This window comes from Salmo trutta, chromosome 28 (assembly GCF_901001165.1).
Source record: "Salmo trutta chromosome 28, fSalTru1.1, whole genome shotgun sequence".
Taxonomy (NCBI): Eukaryota; Metazoa; Chordata; class Actinopteri; order Salmoniformes; family Salmonidae; genus Salmo; species Salmo trutta.
Window position 1 is genome coordinate 25474322 of NC_042984.1, and position 24727 is coordinate 25499048.

The 24727-nt window shown below is 43.9% G+C and overlaps 1 protein-coding gene across 3 annotated transcripts in view; it reads right to left on the reverse strand.

The window, feature by feature from the left end:
- Positions 1 to 504: 504 nt before the first annotated feature.
- LOC115165862 (E3 ubiquitin-protein ligase MIB2) overlaps positions 505 to 24727 on the reverse strand; it is a 100739-nt gene continuing 76516 nt past the window's right edge. For all 3 annotated transcript variants that reach the window (XM_029719305.1, XM_029719306.1, XM_029719304.1), the window contains exons 14-19: positions 7145 to 7271; positions 5344 to 5619; positions 4127 to 4305; positions 2311 to 2504; positions 2026 to 2091; positions 505 to 1826 (exon numbers count right to left, since the gene is read on the reverse strand). In XM_029719305.1, the coding sequence (XP_029575165.1) occupies positions 1594 to 1826; positions 2026 to 2091; positions 2311 to 2504; positions 4127 to 4305; positions 5344 to 5619; positions 7145 to 7271 (1075 nt within the window). In that variant the 3' untranslated portion in view covers positions 505 to 1593. The remainder of the gene's footprint in view (positions 1827 to 2025; positions 2092 to 2310; positions 2505 to 4126; positions 4306 to 5343; positions 5620 to 7144; positions 7272 to 24727) is intronic.

The following is a 24727-nucleotide window of genomic DNA, read 5'->3' on the forward strand; positions in this document are numbered from 1 at the left end:
CTGTGGGCAGGTGTCTTTTTTACAGGTAACAAGCTGCGTTTAGGAGCACTCCCTTTAAGAGTGTGCTCCTAATCTCAGCTCGTTACCTGTATAAAAGACACCTGGGAGCCAGAAATCTTTCTGATTGAGAGGGGGTCAAATACTTATTTCCCTCATTAAAATGCAAATCAATTTATAACATTTTTGACATGCATTTTTCTGGATATTGTTGTTGTTATTCTGTCTCTCACTGTTCAAATAAACCTACCATTAAAATTATAGACTGATCCTTTCTTTATCAGTGGGCAAACGTACATAATCAGCAGGGGATGAAATACTTTTTCCCCCCACTGTATATCTACAAGTCCCTTAGTAAATGCACACCAAATTGTCAGAAGGCTCTAATGTAAAAACGTTTGACAAAAACAAAACATTCCACAACCGTTTTCATACTAGAAGTGTTTCAATGAATCAGGACCCTGAGTAGAGAAGACATAGGCTTGGGTGAAATTACAACAGAAATCCTTTTTTTGTTGATCAAACACCATAAATAATATGACTTTAGCTAAATAGAAACACCTTCAGACATTAATAACTCAGTACTAATTACGGGTACTCTTAAAACCACATATGTAACCAAACCCACAACAAAGTCTTCATCTTAGAATATGCATGTACTCATGCATATAGTGTGTATTTTCCTCTTACGTATGTACGGCAAGCGGGAGGGGCTATACAGAGGAGCCTTTAGTTATACCATCACCCTCTGGGGACTAACACAGATTACAAAGAGCTTCATACGAAGGACAGCAAACATAATACACAGGATTCAAGACAGGGAGATGGACAGTTCTCTGCAGCCTTGTAAACAGGGGAGGCAAGACAGGCAAACGGGGTGCAATCAAATGGGGAATAATAGACATCCTCTTAGAGCAGCACAGGTTAGGGCCTATTCAGATGGACATCCTCCCTGGTTCGTAGGGACATCCTCCTTGTTCACCAATATGAGTGGAGCTTGTGGCACCACCACCTCCTCCTGATGTAACCGGCTGTGGCTGCTGGTTACTGGGGGCCACGGAGAAAGCATTGCAGAGCCTTTCAGGGGCAGCGGCTGGATTTTTTCCATGCAGAAATGGGCAACAACAAAAACGAAATAAATCTAGTCAGTATGACCATATCCAGCTATGTGACACTGCTGGAAATCCTGGGGTGTATTCATTACGGAAACCGTTTACTGTTTAAGAACAAAATGGAAGCAAACAGAGCAAATGGAACGAAACACAGAGGGACCTAACTGAATTTTCCAAATAGAAACTCTAGTGTGTTTTTCTGTTTGGAGTAAACAGTTTCTGTGGCAAAACGTTTTGCAACAGACAAAATGTTTTGCAACAGAATCGGCGTAATGATAACACCCCTGGCGCAACTTCATGAAACAGAACACAACAAAGCGCAGCGGCTGATCCAGGATGGACGAGCAAGTGGCTTATCCCAAAGGACTGAGGAGCAGACTGACCGACTAACGGACACCAGCAGAAAACGAGCAACAAGCTGACCACCCCTGGGCCACTTCATCGGGGGTGGGGTGGGAAGTTCGACGGAGGACGGGGGCCTGGGTCAGACGAAGAGCTGAATGCGCTCGCGGATGGTCTGCCTGCAGATGGGGCATGTCTTGAGGGCGGCGCTGCAGTCGATGCAGGAGGCATGGCCACACTGAAAGACCAGCTTGATGTGGTTGTCGATGCAGATGGGGCAGGTGATGCGCTCCTCCATCTGGCGGTAGCGCGACTGCAGCTGCTCCAGCAGGTTGTGCTGCTCCGAGTCCGGGCTGCAGTCCACCTCTGTCTGGTCTGGAGAGAGAGGAGGGGGATACATGTCATTCACTTCACCATTTAACATCACACTCCACTAAAAGGTATTGTGATCTGTACTAGTATTATCAGGAAATATATTCATGTTGTAGCTTCTATTTATCAATTACTACCAATGCCACTCACCGACACACATCAGAAAAAAAGAAAGGGCTTCTAGTCATCTGTTGTACATTACCTTGTCTTATTTTCTTGGTGATCGTGACCTGGCATTTGATGCATTTCTTCATTCGATGAGCACACTCTGGAGAGATTAGGGAGAGGCACAAGGAGTTACTTCAGATCCCAAACATCAAGATCTTGTGGGAACACCAATACTGGTTTCTTAGATACTGATTAAACCTAGTCCTGGACTAAAACCACTTCCAATGGATACATTTTAGTCCAGGACTAGTCTTAATGCTCCAGCTGCCCCACACACATTCTTTCTTGCACGGACACCCCCCCCCCCCCCCCAATCTACCTTCGCAGGCGACGCTGTGCTGGCAGGGGCAGAAGAGGACGAGCAGCGCCAGCTCGGAGCAGATGAGACACTCGCTGGGCCCCGGCAGGACGGGCATGGCCAGGTTAGTCATGGTATTGGGCGTGGTGTGGACCCGCCGCAGGCTGGTGCTGCTCAGTGATGTGCCGCACGTGATGGCCTGCAGCCGCTGCAACCTGGAGGAACGGATGGATGAAAGACTGATTGGTACACAGTGTACGATAGGATTTGTTCTCTTATCTTCTTTGTTTTGGTTAGTTATTTGTGCTCATCTTTTCCACTTATTTTAAAGCCCATTTACAGTGGCAAAGAAAAAGTATGTGAACACTTGGAATTACCTGGATTTCTGCATAAATTGTTCATTAAATTTGATCTGATCTTCATCTAAATCACAACAATACACAAACAGTGTGCTTAAATTACTAACACAAATGATTGTATTTTTTTATTATCTATATTGAATACATACTTTTTACAACCTACACTGTGAATGTTTAAATTATGTGAACCCCTAGGCTAATGACTAGGGTTAAAAAAGTATCTCTAAAAGCCTTGGTGTCCATCAGTCCACGGTAAGATAAATTGTCTATAAATGGAGAAAGTTCAGCACTGTTGCTACTCTCCCTAGGAGTGGCCGTCCTGCAAAGATGACTGCAAGAGCACAGCGCAGAATGATAAGAAAAATCCTAGGTTAAGAAGAATCGTAGAGTGTCAGCTAAAGAATTACAGAAATCTCTGGAATATGCTAACATCTCTGTTGACGAGTCTACGATACATAAAACATTAAACAAGAATGGTGTTCATGGGAGGACACCACGGAAGAAGCCACTGCTGTCCAAAAAAAACCATTGCTGCACGTCTGAAGTTTGCGAAAGTGCACCTGGATATTCCACGGTGCTACTGGCAAAATATTCTGTGGGTAGATGAAAATAAACTTGAGTTGTTTGGAAGGAACACAACACTATGTGTGGAGAAAAAAAATGGCACAGCACACCAACATCAAAACTTAATCCCAACTGTAAACTATGTGTGGAGGGAGCATCATGGTTTTGGGCTGCTTTGCTGCCTCAGGGCTTGGACAGCTTGCTATCATCGACGGAAAAATGAATTCCAAAGTTTATCAAGACATTTTGCAGGAGAAAGATAGGCTATTTGTCCGCCAATTGAAGCTCAACAGAAGTTGGGTGATGCAACAGGACAACGACCCAAAACACAGAAGTAAATCAACAACAGAATGGTTTCAACAGAAGAAAATACACCTTCTGAAGTGGCCCAGTCAGAGTCCTAACCTCAACCCGAATGAGATGCTGTGACATGACCTCAAGAGAGCAGTTTACACCAGACATCCCATGAATACTGCTGAACTGAAAGAGTTTTGTAAAAAATAATGTTTTGTAAAAAGGTCTGATCCGCAACTACAGAAACCGTTTGGTTGAGGTTATTGCTGCCAAAGGAGGGTCAACCAGCTATTAAATCCAAGGGTTCACATACTTTTCCCACACTGCACTGTGAATGTTTGCACGGTGTGTTCAATAAAGACATGAAAACGTATAATTGTTTGTGTGTTATTAGTTTAAGCAGACCGTGTTTGTCTATTGTTGTGACCTAAATTGTATGACCAATTTATGCAGAAATCCACATATTTCCAAAGGGTTCACATACTTTTCCTTGGCACTGTATGTCTGATTGGGGCCTTAATCTCCAGGCTGACCCTTCATAGCAATGAGTGTAAAAGGTGCTGTTATAATAGTAGAACCGTTAAGGACCATACAGTCAGCTAGTCAGTAGTTGTACATACCGCTGCTTCTCAGAGAAGCTCTTGATGAGCTGCAGCACAGCTGTGTCAGCTACCAGGTCTAGCGGGCTCTTGCCCTTGTGGTTAGCGTAGTTGATGTTGGCGCCCTCCTGTGCCAGGAAACAGGCAATGGCTGCGCCCACGCTCAGCTCCGTGTTACCCATCAGCCCCGAGCTGCTCAGCTACACAGGAGGGAGGGAGGGAGGAGGAGAGTTGAGTTCTGGGGAGCCTTTATTCTTGTAAATTAAAGGAATCACATGAGAGTCAAAGCTGCACACACAGGATATGAGAGAGTCAGACAGAAAGTAGTGTACAACAACCACAACAAGATTACTGGGGACGTCAGATGACACTAAAAACGAGTAATTGCTAATTAATATCAATTAAGCAATAATCTTCTAGTAATCAGTGGCACGTCAGATGCAAGCTGCCCACCTGTTTACTACCTGTAGCCTAGTGGTTAGAGCGTTGGACGAGTAACCGAAAGGTAAAAATGTGTCGTTCTGCCCCTGAACAAGGCTGTTCCTAGGCTGTTATTGAAAATAAGAATTTGTTCTTAACTGACTTGCCTGGTTAAATATTTTTTTATTTTTTATTTTTTTTTACAATTAAATAAAAATGCAAAGGGGATGTCTGGTCCTCGTACAGACTATAGTACAGCAAGGGAGTAACGTCACTAAACCCAATGCACCCCAGCTGGAGAAAGACAAGCCCAAATCGAATCAAATCCAGAACTCCCCTCCTTTGCTGACAATGTGAATACAGGGTACTTAGACTAGCCACCTTAAGTACAGTGTGTTTTTCCCCTATCCAAAATGGCTTGGCGGATGGCCAGCATGAGCGCTGTTTGAGCGCTGCAGTGTTTGGGGTCATGCCGATACCCTTTGGCGGTGCCAGTGGCAGCAGCTGCCAGAACACAATGCTGATGATTTGCATTAACCGACCTAGCTAATAGAAGGAACACATTTTTTAAACAGACCTGTGTATGACAATTGAGAGGTGAGGAGTGATTGTGCCTATTTGAAGTTAGGGAAGATGATTAGATACACTATTAGGCTAAGGAGAATTCATTTTTCTCTCAGTGATTTAATGTCTCATTCAAAACTAGGTCTCTCCCTTATTTTGGTCTCCCCATCTCTTCCTGTCACGTCTCTTTTTGCATAATTTCTCTTGCACCACCCAAGAATCAAGAAAAATCACACCCTTCCTCATAGTCTTACCTGGCAGTACAGCGAGGATGACGACGAGCCCGGGCCCCCCTCTCCTCTCTCCTGCGTGGTGGTCGTGGTGCTGGTGGTGGCGGGGGTGAGTGTGGCGTTGGCCAGCTGCGGGCGGCTGAGGGCGACGTGCATGGCCGTGTCCCCATCCTCGTCCTCCACATTGACGTCCGCGCCCTCGACCACTAGCAGCTGCACCAGGTCCCCGTGGCCCTGCGTCACCGCCAGTTGCAGCGGCGTCTGATTGCGGTTGTTGCGGATGTTGACGTCACAGCGGCCCTGTGAGAGGGTGGGTGAGAGAAAGTTAGTTGGGATGTTCCTTTTGAAGCTTAAAAAGGTACAAGTGCATTGAATATAACCTTGTTGGCCATCTTTGGGTGTTGCTATCATTTTTCCTTTTTTGAAAGACTCAGAAGGTACCAATGTTACATTGCATGCATTTGCTTTAACGTAGATATCTTGTGACCGCAAAATCAAAAATCAAAAATCTAAAGTATCAGTCAATATCTGGTGTGGCCACCAGCTGCATTAAGTACTGCAGTGCATCTCCTCCTCGTGGACTGCACCAGATTTGCCAGTTTTTGCTATGAGATGTTACCCCACTCTTCCACCAAGGCACCTGCAAGTTCCCGGACATTTCTGGGGGGAATAGCCCTAGCCCTCACCCTCCGATCCAACAGGTCCCAGACATGCTCAATGGGATTGAAATCCGGGCTCTTAGCTGGCCAATGCGGAACACTGACATTCCCGTCTTGCAGGAAATCACGCACAGAACGAGCAGTATGGCTGGTGGCATTGTCATGCTGGAGGGTCATGTCAGGATGAACCTGCAGGAAGGGTACCACACGAGGGAGGAGGATGTCTTCCCTGTAACGCACAGCGTTGAGATTGCCTGCAATGACAACAAGCTCAGTCCGATGATGCTGTGACACACCGCCACAGACCATGACGGACCCTCCACCTCCAATTCGATCCCGCTCCAGAGTACAGGCCTCGGTGTAAAGCTCATTCCTTCGACGATCAACGCGAATCCGACCATCACCCCTGGTGAGACAAAACCGCAACTCGTCAGTGAAGAGCACTTTTTGCCAGTCTTGTCTGGTCCAGCAACGGTGGGTTTGTGCCCATAGGTGACATTGTTGCCGGTGATGTCTGGTGAGGACCTGACTTACAACAGGCCTACAAGCCCTCAGTCCAGCCTCTCTCAGCCTATTGCAGACAGTCTGAGCACTGATGGAGGGATTGTGCATTCCTGGTGTAACTCGGGCAGTTGTTGCCATCCTGTACCTGTCCCGCAAGTGCGATGTTCGGATGTACCGATCCTGTGCAGGTGTTGTTACACGTGGTCTGCCACTGCGAGGACGATCAGCTGTCCGCCCTGTCTCCCTGTAGCGCTGTCTTAGGCGTCTCACAGTACGGACATTTCATTTTATTGCCCTGGCCACATCTGCAGTCCTCATGCCTCCTTGCAGCATGCCTAAGGCACGTTCACGCAGATGAGCAGGGACCCTGGGCATCTTTCTTTTGGTCTTTTTCAGAGTCAGTAGAAATATCTCTTTAGTGTCCTAAGTTTTCATAAATGTGACCTTAATTGCCTACTGTCTGTAAGCGGTTAGTGTCTTAACGACCGTTCCACAGGTGCATGTTCATTAATTGTTTATGGGTCATTGAACAAGCATGGGAAACAGTGTTTAAACCCTTTACAATGAAGATCTGTGAAGTTATTTGGATTTTTACGAATTATCTTTGAAAGACAGGGTCCTAGATGGTGAGAGAAACCCCTTTTTTCCACACCGTTCCTTACCTCTTTTACAAGGATCTCGGCCACGTCTCGGTGGTTGTTGAGGGAGGCCAGGTGCAGAGCCGAGAAGCCGTCCTCCTTCTTGACATCCACCAGCTGACGCGCCCGAGCCAAGATCTTCTCCGTGGCCCTGTGGAAACAAATGGCCTCGGGTTCAGATTGAGCATATAGTGCACTACTCATATGGACATGTTTTGTGCCTTGGGGACAGAAGACTGCTTTATGGATTATAAATCACTGTTAACACACAACCATGAAAACCCTGGAATCAGAGAGAAGGTGTGTATGACAAATGTATCTGCGTCACAATCGGTAGCTTAACAGGCAGACGGCTGTTTCAGGAGCTAAAACTAACCCACCATTAGAAGGAAAGGAAACAACACAGCCAGTGAGCCCCAACATGGGGCAGGGATTTCCATTAGGCAGTGCTAAGCGTTTTACTGAGAGCAGCGGCTCTAAACAGCATTGACCTGCAGCTCTCGGCTGTACTTGCATAATGGATTGGCGTTGCTCTTTCCTAACACCCCCCCCCGCCCGTCATACACCATCTTGTCTCTCTCTCAGTCACTTAGCTACTCCACCATTCCCACACTCAGTTAAATCTTCCTCAAGCACTCATCATAATTCACTCTAATCCATGCCACATATTGGCCAACAAAATTGTTTTCTATAACCACTTCCACAGACTTTGGCCAATCTCCATAGTGTGGTGGAGAGACATTGAACTCAGGCTTTGTAAACGAATAGGACAGACGGATTGATTAATCCTGCTCTGTTATTCATTCGCTGGGTTTTGACATTGCAGTCCGTCGGGGGGCCGGCTGGCTGTAAAGCAGGGCTGTCCATCCTCTGCTTTATGGCGTGTGAAATTAGCCCTACACAGTATCATACAGTTCTCAGGCCACGGCAGACAGGGTTCACGCAGACATGTAGGCAGACAGACACAAAAACAGACACGAACCAGACTCTTTCCCATTAGTCAGAGTTGTTTTCCCTTTGTAATCTACATTTTTAGAATCTGCTGGTTCTAATGTCATTTTAAAAGTGGGTTTGCCTATTTGCATCTCCAAGTTACTGTTAAATAATTTGAAAGATAATAAAGGCATTTATAAAATTATATTCTTCAAGAATAAATAGTTATACTGTATATCCTTAATTGACTGGGTAGCCGTTTAGTACAAGTAGTTACAGTAGTGTACAGTAAAAGCATGGTCAAAGAAAGCATAGTCTATTTCTGCTGCGGAGTCAAATAAGGGGGGTTTAATGCAGCATTATTTATGATAGCAACAAAGTAAGAGTGCAGTCCTTATTAACACATTGCTCATCCGTTTCAGTACTCTACACGAGAAGCAGAGGTGGCTGGGGGGGAAATAACCAGCGGATTGGCATGGTTACATATGGTCATTCTTCACCTCAGGGCAGCCAGCATTGCTAGGAGCAGCTCACCACTCACTGCGGCTCTTAGAGCAAACTACAGGTAAATTCCAAAATAAAGGAAACACCAACATAATGTGTCTTAATAGGACGTTGGGACACCACAAGCCAGAACAGCTTCAGTGTACCTTGGAATAGATTCTACAAGTGTCTGGAACTCTATTGGAGGGATGCAACACCATTCTTCCACAAGAAATTCCATCATTTGGTGTTTTGTTGATGGTGGTGGACAACGCTGTCCAAGGTGCTGCTTCAGAATCTCCCATAAGTGTTCAATTGGGTTGAGATCTGGTGACAGACGGCCATGACATATGGTTTACATCTTTTTCATGCTCATCAAACCATTTAATGACCACTCATGCCCTGTGGATGGGGGCATTGTCATCCTATGGGCGTATGGTAGCCAAAAGAATAGCCTGCCCAGCATTTTTATACATGACCCTAAGCATGATGGGATGTTAATTGCTTGATTAACTCAGGAACCGCACCTGTGTGGAAGCACCTGCTTGCAATATACTTTGTATCCCTCATTTACTCAAGTGTCCATTATTTTGGCAGTTACCTGTACATACTTTACTAATGGTGGGGGGACAGAGGTCATTTGTACCTGCAGTGTGACTCACTTGGGGAAGTGGGGTGGAGGGTGGATAGGGAGGTTGTCACTGCTGCCTCCCTCTTTCCTCCATCAAGACTGCATCTCTCAGACCCCCTCTGCCCCGCCCCACTTCACAAGCTCATAATCCCACCCCCTTACCCTGCAGCCTTGGGAAAGTGTCTCTGATTGGATTTTAGCCCAGTCACTGTTGTCTCCCCTCAGTTTAGATCTCTGCATACTTTCCATAACCCCTGCACGTTCATGAACATATCTCCTCATCTACGAGGCATTACTTTCGTAACATGAGCTCATACAGTGCCTTGCGAAAGTATTCGGCCCCCTTGAACTTTGACCTTTTGCCACATTTCAGGCTTCAAACAAAGATATAAAACTGTAATTTTTTGTGAAGAATCAACAACAAGTGGGACACAATCATGAAGTGGAACGAAATTTATTGGATATTTCAAACTTTTTTAACAAATAAAAAACTGAAAAATTGGGCGTGCAAAATTATTCAGCCCCCTTAAGTTAATACTTTGTAGCGCCACCTTTTGCTGCGATTACAGCTGTAAGTCGCTTGGGGTATGTCTCTATCAGTTTTGCACATCGAGAGACTGACATTTTTGCCCATTCCTCCTTGCAAAACAGCTCGAGCTCAGTGAGGTTGGATGGAGAGCGTTTGTGAACAGCAGTTTTCAGTTCTTTCCACAGATTCTCGATTGGATTCAGGTCTGGACTTTGACTTGGCCATTCTAACACCTGGATATGTTTATTTGTGAACCATTCCATTGTAGATTTTGCTTTATGTTTTGGATCATTGTCTTGTTGGAAGACAAATCTCCGTCCCAGTCTCAGGTCTTTTGCAGACTCCATCAGGTTTTCTTCCAGAATGGTCCTGTATTTGGCTCCATCCATCTTCCCATCAATTTTAACCATCTTCCCTGCCCCTGCTGAAGAAAAGCAGGCCCAAACCATGATGCTGCCACCACCATGTTTGACAGTGGGGATAGGGTGTTCAGGGTGATGAGCTGTGTTGCTTTTACGCCAAACATAACGTTTTGCATTGTTGCCAAAAAGTTCGATTTTGGTTTAATCTGACTTCTTCCACATGTTTGGTGTGTCTCCCAGGTGGCTAGTGGCAAACTTTAAACAACACTTTTTATGGATATCTTTAAGAAATGGCTTTCTTCTTGCCACTCTTCCATAAAGGCCAGATTTGTGCAGTATACGTCTGATTGTTGTCCTATGGACAGAGTCTCCCACCTCAGCTGTAGATCTCTGCAGTTTATCCAGAGTGATCATGGGCCTCTTGGCTGCATCTCTGATCAGTCTTCTCCTTGTATGAGCTGAACGTTTAGAGGGACGGCCGGGTCTTCGTAGATTTGCAGTGGTCTGATACTCCTTCCATTTCAATATTATCGCTTGCACAGTGCTCCTTGGGATGTTTAAAGCTTGGGAAATCTTTTTGTATCCAAATCCGGCTTTAAACTTCTCCACAACAGTATCTCGGACCTGCCTGGTGTGTTCCTTGTTCTTCATGATGCTCTCTGCGCTTTAAACGGACCTCTGAGACTATCACAGAGAAGGTGCATTTATACGGAGACTTGATTACACACAGGTGGATTCTATTTATTATCATTAGTCATTTAGGTCAACATTGGATCATTCAGAGATCCTCACTGAACTTCTGGAGAGAGTTTGCTGCACTGAAAGTAAAGGGGCTGAATAATTTTGCACGGCCAATTTTTCAGTTTTTTATTTGTTAAAAAAGTTTGAAATATCCAATAAATTTCGTTCCACTTCATAATTGTGTCTCACTTGTTGTTGATTCTTCACAAAAAATGACAGTTTTATATCTTTATGTTTGAAGCCTGAAATGTGGCAAAAGGTCGAAAAGTTCAAGGGGGCCGAATACTTTCGCAAGGCACTGTACATCATGACACCAACGCAATGGTAATGACTTCGCTAAAAAGAAAAAAAAAACTTTCTGAATGAATGTCTCAATTGTGGACTCATTGGGGAATATAAACATCGCTTTTCAGTGAAATCGATTTGGGGAGGTGGAAAGATAAATGCATTTTTCAGTGTATTTATGTGCTGAGTACTTATGTGAAGTAGTTGGAGAGACAGAGTGAGTCAGACGTTTAATGTTGTTGTGGTTGGACTGTGTGTGAGGGTTAAGGCCTAGCTGGGGTGTGTACGGCCAGACGGACTTGCCTTTGGCTGGGAGCTAGGGAGGAGCACAGAGAGCCCAGGTCAACAGAGAAAGAGAGAGAGACAGAGGAAGATTGGAGGGAGGGAAATAGGTAGAGAGAGCGAGGGAAAAAGAAAGAATTAGAAGAGAGGGAAACAGAAGAAGATAGTTGTGAGGAAGAGAAAAGAGAGGAGGCTCTCTCTCATGTTCTGCCTGCCTCTCCCTTTGGCTTCCCAGGATCATTTTAGAACTATGACCCTCTTTTCCCATTTCCTCAGATAAACTAAATAAATACCTTCACTAAAATAAACAAACGCACATTCATATCGGCAAAACCAACGGAGAGGAGCGGCAGAAGAATGGAATAACTCAAAACCCCTTTAGGGATGCTACTTTGTGGACAAATAAACGCAAAACAACTAAACAATGAAAGAAACAGACACTTGGGCATTTTTCAGCATGCATGCATACAGTATCTTAGACCACACTCTAATATATGTATGTATACATGAGTAAAAAGAGCTCCTCCAGAATACTGTATTTCTCAATGTTCTTTTCATTTGCAGCAGCAGCTGATGTCAGGCCAAATGAATGCTCAAGAGAGGATGCTGAACTCAAGCACTGCACATGACACTTTCCAGAACACATTTGGCCATTTCTTTTATGATTTTGTGTTGGAGCCTTCCTGAATGACTGTATTCCCTTTTCCCCTTTGTTTGTGCCGAGTCAACATCCCTAAGACCTTCACAAACTTCTACAGTTGCACCATTGAGAGCATCCTGTCGGGCTGTATCACCGCCTGGTACGCCAATTGCACCTTCCGCAACCGCAGGGCTCTCCAGAGGGTGGTCCAGTCAGTTCAACGCATCATCGGGAGCACACTGCCTGCCTTCCAGGACATCTACAGCATCCGGTGTGTGTCACAGGAAGGCCAAGAAAATCATCAAAGACCTTAGCCACCTGAGCCTCGGCCTGTTCACCCCGCTACTATCTAGAAGGCAAAGACAGTACAGGTGCATCAAAGCTGGGACCGAGAGACTGAGAAACTACTTCTATCGCCAGGCCATCAGACTGTTAAACAGTCATCACTAGCACACTGCCAGATATAATTATGATGAGGCATATATCTCGGAGATCTACGGACAGTTCCGTGGACTTCTGCTCTGACATGCACTGTCAACTGTGGGACCTTATATAGACAGGTGTTTCTTTTTCTAAATCATGTCCAAACAATTGAATTGGCCACAGGCTCAATTTGAGCTCAATTTGGAGAATCATAGCAAAGGGGTGTAAATACTTATTCAATAAATTTGCTAACATTTCTAAAAACATGTGTTCACTTTGTCATTATGGGGCATTTCACATCTCAAAATAGGGCTACTTAATGTTAGATCCCTCACTTCCAAGGCAGATATAGTCAATGAACTAATCACTGATCATAATCTTGATGTGATTGGCCTGACTGAAACATGGCTTAAGCCTGATGAATTTACTGTGTTAAATGAGGCCTCACCCCCTGGTTACACTAGTGACCATATCCCCCGCGCATCCCGCAAAGGCGGAGGTGTTGCTAACATTTATGATAGCAAATTTCAATTTACAAAAAAAAACTACGTTTGTCTTTTGAGCTTCTGGTCATGAAATCTATGCAGCCTACTCAATCACTTTTTATAACTACTGTTTACAGGCCTCCTGTGCCATATACAGCGTTCCTCACTGAGTTCCCTGTTCCCTATCGGACCTTGTAGTCATGGCAGATAATATTCAAATTTTTGGTGACTTTAATATTCACATGGAAAAGTCCACAGACCCACTCCAAAAGGCTTTCGAAACCATCTTCAACTCAGTGGGTTTTGTCCAACATGTCTCCGGACCTACTCACTGCCACAGTCATACTCTGGACGTAGTTTTGTCCCGTGGAATAAATGTTGTGGATCTTAATGTTTTTCCTCATAATCCTGGACTATCGGACCACCATTTTATTACGTTTGCAATCGCAACAAATAATCTGCTCAGAACCCAACCAAGGATCATCAAAAGTCGTGCTATAAATTCTCGGACAACCCAAAGATTCCTAGGTGCCCTTCCAGACTCCCTCCGCCTATCCAAGGACAGAGGACAAAAATCAGGTAACCACCTAACTGAGGAACACAATTTAACCTTGCGCAATAACCTAGATGCAGTTGCACCCCTTAAAACATTTGTCATAAGAAACTAGCTCCTTGGTATACAGAAAATACCCAAGCTCTGAAGCAAGCTTCCAGAAAATTGGAACGGAAATGGCGCTACACCAAACTGGGAGTCTTCTGACTAGCTTGGAAAGACGGTACCGTGCAGTATCGAAGAGCCCTCACTGCTGCTCGATCATCCTATTTTTCCAACTTAATTGAGGAAAATATGAACAATCCAAAATGTATTTTTGATACTGTTGCAAAGCTAACTAAAAAGCAGCATTCCCCAAGAGAGGATGGCTTTCACTTCAGCAGTGACAAATTCATGAACTTCTTTGAGGAAAAGATCATGATCATTAGAAGCAAATTACGGACTCCTCTTTAAATCTGCGTATTCCTCCAAAGCTTAGTTGTCCTGAGTCTGCACAACTCTGCCAGGACCAAGGATCAAGGGAGACACTCAAGTTTTTTAAACCTATATCTCTTGACACATTTATGAAAATAGTAATGGCCTCTAAACCTTCAAGCTGCATACTGGACCCTATTCCAACTAAACTACTGAAAGAGCTGCTTCCTGTGCTTGGCCCTCCTATGTTGAACATAATAAACGTCTCTCTATCCACCGGATGTGTACCAAACTCACTAAAAGTGGCAGTAATAAAGCCTCTCTTGAAAAGACAAACCTTGACCCAGAAAATATTTTAAAAAACTATCGACCTATATCGAATCTCCCATTCCTCTAAATTTTTTTTTGAAAAAGCTATTGAGCAGCAACTCACTGCCTTCCTGAAGACAAACAATGTATACGAAACGCTTCAGTCTGGTTTTAGACCCCATCATATCACTGAGACTGCACTTGTGAAGGTGGTAAATTACCTTTTAATGGTGTCAGACCGAGGCTCTGCATCTGTCCTCGTGCTCCTAGACCTTAGTGCTGCTTTTGATACCATCAATCACCACATTCTTTTGGAGAGATTGGAAACCCAAATTCGTCTACACGGACAAGTTCTGGCCTGGTTTAGTTCTTATATGTCGGAAAGATATCAGTTCGTCTCTGTGGATGGTTTGTCTTCTGACAAATCAACTGTAAATTTCGGTATTCCTTAAGGCTCCGTTTTAGGACCACTATTTTCCCTATATATTTTACCTCTTAGTGATGTCATGTATAACATAGGCTACCCCCAGGCCATAAGACCCCTGAACAGGTAATCAAATGGCTACCCGGACTATTTGCATTGTGTGCCCCGCCCAGCCCTTCTTTTACGCTGCTGCTACTCTCTGTTTATCATATATGCACAGTCACTTTAACTATACATTCATGTACATACTACCTCAATTGGCCCGACCAACCAGCGCTCCCGCACATTGGCTAACCGGGCTATCTGCATTGTGCCCCGCCACCCACCAACCCTTCTTTATGCTACTGCTACTCTCTGTTCATCATATATGCATAGTCACTTTAACCATATCTACATGTACATACTATCTCAAATCAGCCTGACTAAGCGGTGTCTGGATGTAGCCTCGCTACTTTTATAGCCTCGCTACTGTTTTTCACTGTCTTTTTACTGTTGTTTTTATTTCTTTACTTACCTATTGTTCACATAATACCTTTTTTTCACTATTGGTTAGAGCCTGTAAGTAAGCATTTCACTGTAAGGTCTACACCGGTTGTATTCGGCGCACGTGAGAAATCAAATTTGATTTGGAAACATAATGTTAACTTTCACTGCTATGCGGATGACACACAGCTGTACATTTCGATGAAACATGGTGAAGCCCCAAAATTGCCCTCCCTGGAAGCCTGTGTTTCAGACATAAGGAAGTGGATGGCTGCACATTTTCTACTTTTAAACTCGGACAAAACAGAGATGCTTGTTCTAGGTCCCAAGAAAGAAAGATCTTCTGTTGAATCTGACAATGAATCTTGATGGTTGTACAGTCGTCTCATATAAAACTGTGAAGGACCTCGGCATTACTCTGGACCCTGATCTCTCTTTTGATGAACATATCAAGACTGTTTCAAGGACTGCTTTTTTCCAAACTTTGTCCAAAAATGATGCAGAAAAATTAATCCATGCTTTTGTCAATTCTAGGATAGACTACTGCAATGCTCTACTTTCCGGCTACCCGGATAAAGCACTAAATAAACTTCAGTTAGTGCTAAACACGGCTGCTAGAATCTTGACTAGAACCAAGAAATGTGATCATATTACTCCAGTGCTAGCCTCTCTACACTGGCTTCCCGTTAAGGCAAGCGCTGATTTCAAGGTTTTACAGCTAACCTACAAAGCATTACATGGGCTTGCTCCTACCCATCTTTCTGATTTGGTCCTGCCGTACATACCTACACGTACGCGACGGTCACAAGACGCAGGCCTCCTTACTGTCCCTAGAATTTCTAAGCAAACAGTTGGAGTCAGGGCTTTCTCCTATAGAGCAAAATTTTTATGGAATGGTCTGCCTACCCATGTGAGAGACGCAGACTCGGTCTCAACCTTTAAGTCTTTATTGAATACTCATCTCTTCAGTAGGTCCTATGATTGAGTGTAGTCTGGCCCAGGAGTGTGAAGGTGAACGGAAAGGCACTGGAGCAACGAACCGCCCTTGCTGTCTCTGCCTGGCCGGTTCCCCTCTCTCCACTGGGATTCTCTGCCTCTAACCCTATTACAGGAGCTGAGTCACTGGTGCTCTTCCATGCCGTCCCTAGGAGGGGTGCGTCACTTGAGTGGGATGAGTCACTGACGTGATCTTCCTGTCCGGGTTGGCGCCCCCCTTGGGTTGTGCCGTGGCGGAGATCTTTGTGAGCTATACTTGGCCTTGTCTCAGGATGGTAAGTTGGTGGTTGTAGATATCCCTCTAGTGGTGTGATGGCTGAGCTTTGGCAAAGTGGGTGGGGTTATATCCTGCCTGTTTGGCCCTGTCCGGGGGTATCGTCGGACGGGGCCACAGTATCTCCCAACCCCTCCTGTCTCAGCCTCCAGTATTTTATGTGTCGAAGGCCTCTCCCCCTCCCTCCCTCCCCTAGGACCATGCCTCAGGACTACCTGGCCTGATGACTCCTTGCAGTGCTCCTGCTCCAGTTTCAACTGTTCTACCTGGGGCTATGGAACCCTGACCTGTTCACCGGACGTGCTACCTGTCAGTTTATTAGGTATACGCCGTTCACGAAAAAGGTTCTCTCGTACAGACAATGAGTCACGTGGCCATGGCTTGCTATATAAAGCAGGCAGACAGGCATCGAGTCATTCAGTTACTGTTCGACTGAATGTTAGAATTTTATTTAACCAATTAAGCTAGTTGAGAACAAGTTCTCATTTACAACTCATTTACAACTGCGGCCAAGATAAAGCAAAACAGTGCGACACAAACAACACAGAGTTACACATGAAATAAACAAGCGTACAGTCAATAACACAATAGAAAAAAAGTCTATATACAGTGCGTGCAAATGGCGTGAGGAGGTAAGGCAATAAATAGGCCATAGTAGCGAAGTAATTACAGTTTAGCAAATTAACACTGGAGTGATAGATGAGCAGATGATGATGTGCAAGTAGAAATACTAGTGTGCAAAAGAGCAGAAAAGTAAATAAAAACAATATGGGGATGAGGTAGGTAGATTGGGTGGGCTATTTACAGATGGGCTATGTACACCTGCAGCGATCGGTTAGCTGCTCAGACAGCTGATGCTCGTTTGGATGTTAGTTAACACAGTGTCCAAATAAGGGCCAGATGTATACAGAATGGTGTCATCTGCGTAGAGGTGGATCAGGGAATCACCCGCAGCAAGAGCGACACCGTTGATATATACCGAGAAAAGAGTCAGCCCGAGAATTGAACCCTGTGGTACCCCCATAGAGACTGCCAGAGGTCCGGACAAGATGCCCTCCGATTTGACACACTGAACTCTGTATGAGAAGTAGTTGGTGAACCAGGCGAAGCAGTCATTTGAGAAACTAAGGCTGTTGAGTCTGCCGATAAGGATACGGTGATTGACAGTCGAAAGCCATGGCCAGGTCAATGAAGACGGCTGCACAGTACTGTCTTTTTTTCGATGGCGGTTACGATGTCGTTTAGTACCCGAGTACCTGGCTGAGGTGCACCTGTGACTAGCTCGGAAACCGGATTGCACAGCGGAGAAGGTACGGTGAGATTCGAAATGGTCAGTGATCTGTTTATTAACTTGGCTTTCGAAGACTTCAGAAAGGCAGGGCAAGATGGATAGTCTATAACAGTTTGGGTCTAGAGTGTCACCCCCTTTGAAGAGAGGGATGACCGCGGCAGCTTTCCAATCTTTAGAGATCTCGGACGATACGAAAGAGAGGTTGAACAGACTGGTAATAGGGGTTGCAACAATGGCGGTGGATAATTTTAGAAAGAGAGGGTCCAGATTGTCTAGCCCAGCTGATTTGTACGGGTCCAGGTTTTGTAGCTCTTTCAGAACATCTGAAGTGAAAGCTGCACCTCCTGTCTAGTATGTACTTACTCAATGCAACACCGCTACTCTGTTTGAGCACAAACTACTTGTTCCTCATCATCCTCATAAACTGGATGGACAAACAATATTTTAGGGTGTAGCCTAGCCATGTCTCTCCCTAACTTCTTTGACCAGTGTTTTGGCTTACTGCCTCGCATACTGCTTGTATCCACAGCACTAGCTTAGTGTATGTGCAGCCAGGGTCCGTACAGTGAACAAGTACTCCGCTTTCTCTCCATTTATCGTACTGGTGTGTGATTCAGGTGTGTGTTGCTTGTGTGGTTGCCAATTCACTGGCTGAGCTTGTTTTTGGGAGGCGGGGTTGCATTTGCAAACTCACTATAGTTCAGAGCAAACCTTAAGCATGTCTACAAGAAACAAAAAACGCTGAAAAGCTTAATGCGGAAGACAAGTACGTATCAATCACTACACTCCATTATCTACTCGATCAACATAACGTGTTCTAGTGGAAAGCCTTCCCAAAAGAGTGGAGGCTGTTATAGCAGCAAAGGAGGGGACCAACTCCATATTAATGCCTATGATTTTGGAATGAGATGTTCGACGAGCAGGTGTCCACATACTTTTGGTCATGTAGTGTACCTCCCCAGACAGCCTACCTTCAATGAATTCTTCCAGGTTAATTCCCAGATCCATGCATACAACACAAGACAGTTTGATAACCTTCATCCTCCCCACTGCCGCACCACACATAGTCTATCAGATACTGAGGTTCCATACTCTGGAATTTCTATCATCATCCCTCAAAAACTAGGGGTCAGCCTGATGAACCAAATTTCCCAGTAATCCCCTCCATGTACTGTATGTAGCCTAACATTGTTCCCTCTCTCTATCTCTCTCACACACACACACACTTGGCCACGCACAACTCCAACACCTTCATCGTGTTTGCTGACGGCACTACAGTGGTAGGACTGCTCACCGACGACGATGATGCAGCCTATAGGGAGGTCAGAGACCTGGCAGTGTGGTGTCAGGACAACAACCTCTCCCTCAACATCAGCAAGACAAAGAGCTAATTGTGGACTACAGGAAATGGAGGGGCGAGCACTGTTCCATCCACATCGATGGGGCTGTAGTGGAGCGGGACGAGTGCTTCAAGTTCCTCTGTGTCTTTTTATAAATGGTTATAACATCTACAGAAAAGACAGAAATGCACAAGGTGGAGTTGTTGCTGTTTATATTCAGAACCATATTCCTGTAAAGCTTAGAGAGGATCTCATGTTAAATACTGTTGAAGTAATATGGCTACAGGTTCATCTGCCTCACCTAAATCCCATTCTGGTGGAAAGCTGCTATAGACCAAGTGCTAACAGTTGTTATCTGGATAACGTGTGAAAGGCTTGATAATGTATGTGATATCAACAGAAAGTATATTTTCTAGGTGATTTAAATATTGACTGGCTTTCATCAAGCTGCCCACTCAAGAAAATGCTGCAACCTGGTTCAGGTTATCAGTCGACCTACCAGAGTTATTACAAACTGCATAGGAATGAAAACAACAACAAGTTTTGATCACATCTTTACTAATGCTGCAGAAATGTGTTTCAAAGCAGTTTCCAAATCTATCGGATGTAGTGTTCACAATATAGTAGCCATATCTAGGAAAACCGAAGTTCCAAAGTGTGGGCCTAATATAGTGTAGAAGAGGTCATACAATAAGTTTTGTAGTGACTCCTATGTTGTTGATGTAAAGAATTTTTGTTGGTCCGTGGTGTGTAATGAGGAGAAACCAGATGCTGCACTTTACACATTTATGAAAATGCTTATTCCAGGTACTAATAAGCTAGCACCCATTAAGAAAATGACAAAAAACTGTTGAGGAATTTAACATTTGTATGGTTGAGAGGGATGAGGCAAAAGGAATGACAAATAAATCTGGCTGCACAACCGATTGGCAAATGCACTGCAAACTGAGAAATGATGTGACTAAACTGAATAAAAAAAGAAATGACACTATGAAACAAAGATAAATGACAAAGAATGATAGCAAAAGCTTCGGACACCTTCAACTACATTTTGGGCAAAAAAGCTAACTAAGCTCCATCATTCATTGAATGAGATGGCTCATTCATCACAAAACCCACTGATAATGCTATTTACTTTACTGAAACTAACTGCAGCTCTTCGTTAAGTGTTGCGGGTGATTTTATTTGCTGTCGTAGCTGATGTTTATAGTGTTGAGTTATCTGCATACAAAGACAGTCTTTACTCAAGGCCAGTGCCATTTCATGAGTAAAGATTGAAAAAAGGGGCCTAGACAGCTGCCCTGTGATTTCCTGATTGTACCTGGATTATGTTGGAGAGGCTTCCATTAAAGAACAACCTCTGCGTTCTGTTAACACATACGCTTTTCCAGCAGCAGACTATGATCTCTAATGACAAAAGCCGCACTGAAGTCTAACAAAACAGCTCCCCCAATCTTTTTATCATAATTTTTCTTTCAGCCAATCATCAGTTATTCATGTAAGTACCGTGCTTGTTGAATGTCCTTCCCTAGAAGTGTGCTTTTTTCCCCAAAAGTTTACTAATGGTTGGTAACAGGCTGATTGGTCATCTATATGAGCCAGTGAAGTTGGCTTTACTACTCTTGGGTAACATAATTACTTTTGCTTCCTTCCAGGCCTGAGGGCGCACAATTTCTATTAGGCTTAGATTGAAATCAAATCAAATAGTTGTTGTCACATGTGCCGAATACAACAGGTGTAGCCCTTACAGTGAAATGCTTACACACAGCTCGGACACCCATGCATACCCCACAAGACATGCTACCAAAAGTCTGTTCACAATCTCTAAGTTACTATAGGAAATGGCGCCAACAGACAGGGCAGCTGTGCTTCTAGCTCCTAGGCAACTTTGAAGCATTTTGGGTTTTTTATGTGTCATTTCTTACATTATTAGCCCAGACAATTTTTTGTGTTATTACATACAGCTGGGAAGAACTTTTGGATATCAGAGCGGCGGTAACATCATCCACCGCTTCCGAGTATATTACTCACTAATGTTCAGTATCTGGAAAATAAAGTTGACCAGCTCAGGGCGAGGATTTCCTTCTAGAGAGACATTAGGGATTGTAACATACTCGTCCATACATCCACAGACAGGAATAAAGAACTCTCTGGGAAGAAGGAGGGCGGGGGTGTATGTTTCATGATTAACTACTCATGGTGTGATCGTGATAACATACAGGAACTCAAGTCCTTTTGTTCCCCCGATCTGGAATACCTCATAATCAAATGCCGATCACATTACATCCCAAGAGAATTCTCTTCGGTTATAGTCACAGCTGTGTATATTACCCCTCAAACCGATACCACGACGGCCTTCAAAGAACTTCACTGGACTTTATGCAAACTGGAAACCACATATCCTGAGGCCGCATTTATAGTAGCTGGGGATTTTAACAAAGCAAATTTGAGGAAAACGCTACCGAAGTTCGATCAACACATTGACTGTAGTACTCGCGCTGCTAAAACACTCGACCACTGCTAATCCAACTTCCGGGATGCCAACAACGCCCTCCCCCACCCTCCCTTTGGCAAATCTGAACTCCATTTTGCTCCTCCCTTCCTATAGGCAGAAACTCAAACAGGAAGAACCCGTGCTAAGAACTATTCAACGCTGGTCTGACCAATAAGAATCCACGCTTCAAAATTGATTTGTACACGCGGACTGGGATATGTTCAGGGTAACCTCCGAGAATAACATTGACAAATACACTGATGCAGTGACGGAGTTTATCAGGAAGTGTATAGGAGATGTTGTACCACTGACTATTAAAACCTACCTTAACCAGAAACCTTGGATAGATGGTAGAATTTGCGCAAAACTGAAAGCCCGAACCACCGCATTTAACCATGGCAAGGTGACTGGGAATATGGATGAATAAAAACAGTGTAGTTATTCCCTCCATAAGGCAATCAAACAGGCAAAACGTCAATTCAACGGGATTAACCTGGATTAACCTTCATTTTCAGAACAAGAATAGACTGACGAGTTTCAGAAGAAAGTTCTTTGTTTCTGGACATTTTGAGTCTGTAATCAAACCCACAAATGCTGATGCTTCAGATACTCAACTAGTCTAAAGAAGGCCAGTTTTATTGCTTTTTTAAACAGAACAACAGTTTACAGCTGTGCTAACATAATTGCAAAAGGGATTTCTAATGATCAATTTGCCTTTTAAAATGATAAACTTGGATTAGCTAACACAGCGTGCCATTGGAACATTTACAACACTAACGTCTACACTGTATTTCTGATCAATTACATGTTATTTTAATGGACAAAACAAATGTGCTTTTCTTTCAAAAACAAGGACATTTCTAAGTGACCCCAAACTTTTGAACGGTAGTGTATATACGTGACCAATACAATTTGAACAGACTATGGGAGGTGTACAGTACTACATAGAGCCATGGCTACATGGAAATCTATTCCACATCAGGTAACTGATGCAAGCAGTAGAATCAGATTTAAAAAACAGATTAAAATACACCTCATGGAACAGCGGGGACTGTGAAGAGAGACACAGGCACAGACACACACATACAATACACAAATGATAAGACACACACATGAATGTTGTATCGTAAATATGTGATATTGGACTAGTGGCCTGAGGGAACATACTAAATGTATTGGGTAAAGTGTTATGAAATGTAATATTTTAAACTGTATATAACTGACTTAATGTTGCTGGTCCCCAGGAAGAGTAGCTGCTGCCTTGGGGATCCTTAATAAATATAAATGTGTATTTAACACATTCTCATTCACAGCAATGACCTGTGGAATACGACATTACTAAGGAAATAACATGGTCTACGCACATCAGCGCCAATTCCCTCTCACGAGACTAAAAAGATTTGGCGTGAGCTCTAAGATCCTCAAAAGTTATACAGCTGCACCACTGAAAGCATCTTGACTGGCTCCATCCCCGCTTGGTACAGAAACTTTAAGGCACCCTACCACAAGGCGCTACAGAGGGTAGTGAGCAATGTTCCCTCTCCTCCCCGGGACTGCCGGGCAGAAGAAATATCAGCGCACACAGAGAAGCATGAGATTGAACTTCACTCAACTTTTTAGAGTTTTCCCTGTTAGTTAACACTATCAACGTTTCCTTTTACTGTGGGAATTGTGATTGGATTAACGCGAAATTTAGTCACTTTCAATGCAATATACCAAAACAAAATGAACTATGAAAGAGATTTTGTTGTAGGATTCAATTGCATTGACAGGCATGACTCAGGCCCGTACTCTACACAGACCAGTGCGCCATACCCAATCATAGGCCTATATGCAAATATACCATTGCCATATATGGATCTGTGCCATTCACTTTGAACTGGACTGTTTTAACAGCATGACCAGTTGTAAATAGATGCGCTTGTTTTGAGATCAAAGCGAGAGCTACATGTAGCTACATGTGCACATTTCTGCATTTGTTCATATCCTTTGCTAGTTAGTGAGTTATTAGCCCAGTTCTAGATCATTTGTAGTCAGCAATGGGGGAGTAATTGCTTCCTACAAGAGCACAAAACGTGCAAATCTTTGAAAAGCGAGTCAGATAAAGAGCTTTATTTGTCTTAAAGGGGCAGTGTTGTATTTTCAGACAGGCTTGAATATGCTAAGTGGCCAATATGCAGAGGGGAAACATAATTTGTCTTATTCTCTGTAATAATGGTATATGAATAATGATGCATTTTATTTTGTAAAGTGGTTTCTTGCATCAAACAACAATATTTTCATTCACCTTGTCTGAAGGACAAGTGGATAAACATGTTAATGTCAAGCCCTGCATGTTTTTTTGAAAAGTGTCATGGAATGTAGGCCTACAATGAACACCACACATTGGCTGCTACTGTAGGCTGAACGATAGAACAGCTATGTTAAAATGTTATGGGATGAATTTTCTCCATTGTTTTTGATAGTAGGCCACTCTGGGAGACCTACATTATGATCAAATAGCCACAGTAGTCTACTTGACCTGTTAAAACTTAAAATCGGGTACAGCCTCAGTGTTCACAGTAAACGTGCGCCGGAAGTTGCACAGAATTTTCACAACGTTCAAGTTTGCTCTAAGCAGATGTAAAATTTGCACAGCAATGAAAAAAACATTGGTAGTGAGTACGGCCCAGTACATCACTGGTTGCTACTACCTATATATGTATAACTTTGAGCTGGATTGTCTGTCTTTGCAATTTTTGTTTGCGCTCGTTAGCATATTCAGCTAGCAGGCTCCATGGAAATGTGCAATTACTTGTGCTAATTTTGCTAGCATTCTGGTAATAGATGCCCAATGGGCTTTTTTGTGGTTGCGTTTTTTAGCGCCCCTTGTGTACTAAGCCGGTAATACCGTAAATCCTAGTAAGACGGTATGACATTTTATTATTACTACTACCTTACTCACTTTTTCTCCCCAATTCCGTGATATCTAATTAGTAGTTACGATTGTCTCATCGCTGCAACTCTCATACAGACTCTGGAGAGGCGAATGTCGAGAGCCATGCGTCCTCCGAAACACAACCCTGCCAAGCCGCACTGCTTCTTGACACACTGCTCGCTTAACCCGGAAGCCAGCCGCACCAATGTGTCGGAGGAAACACTGTCCAACTGACGACCATGGTCAGCTTGCAGGCGCCCAACCGCCACAAGGAATCGCTAGAGCACGATGAGACAAGGAAGTCTCGGCCGGCCAAAC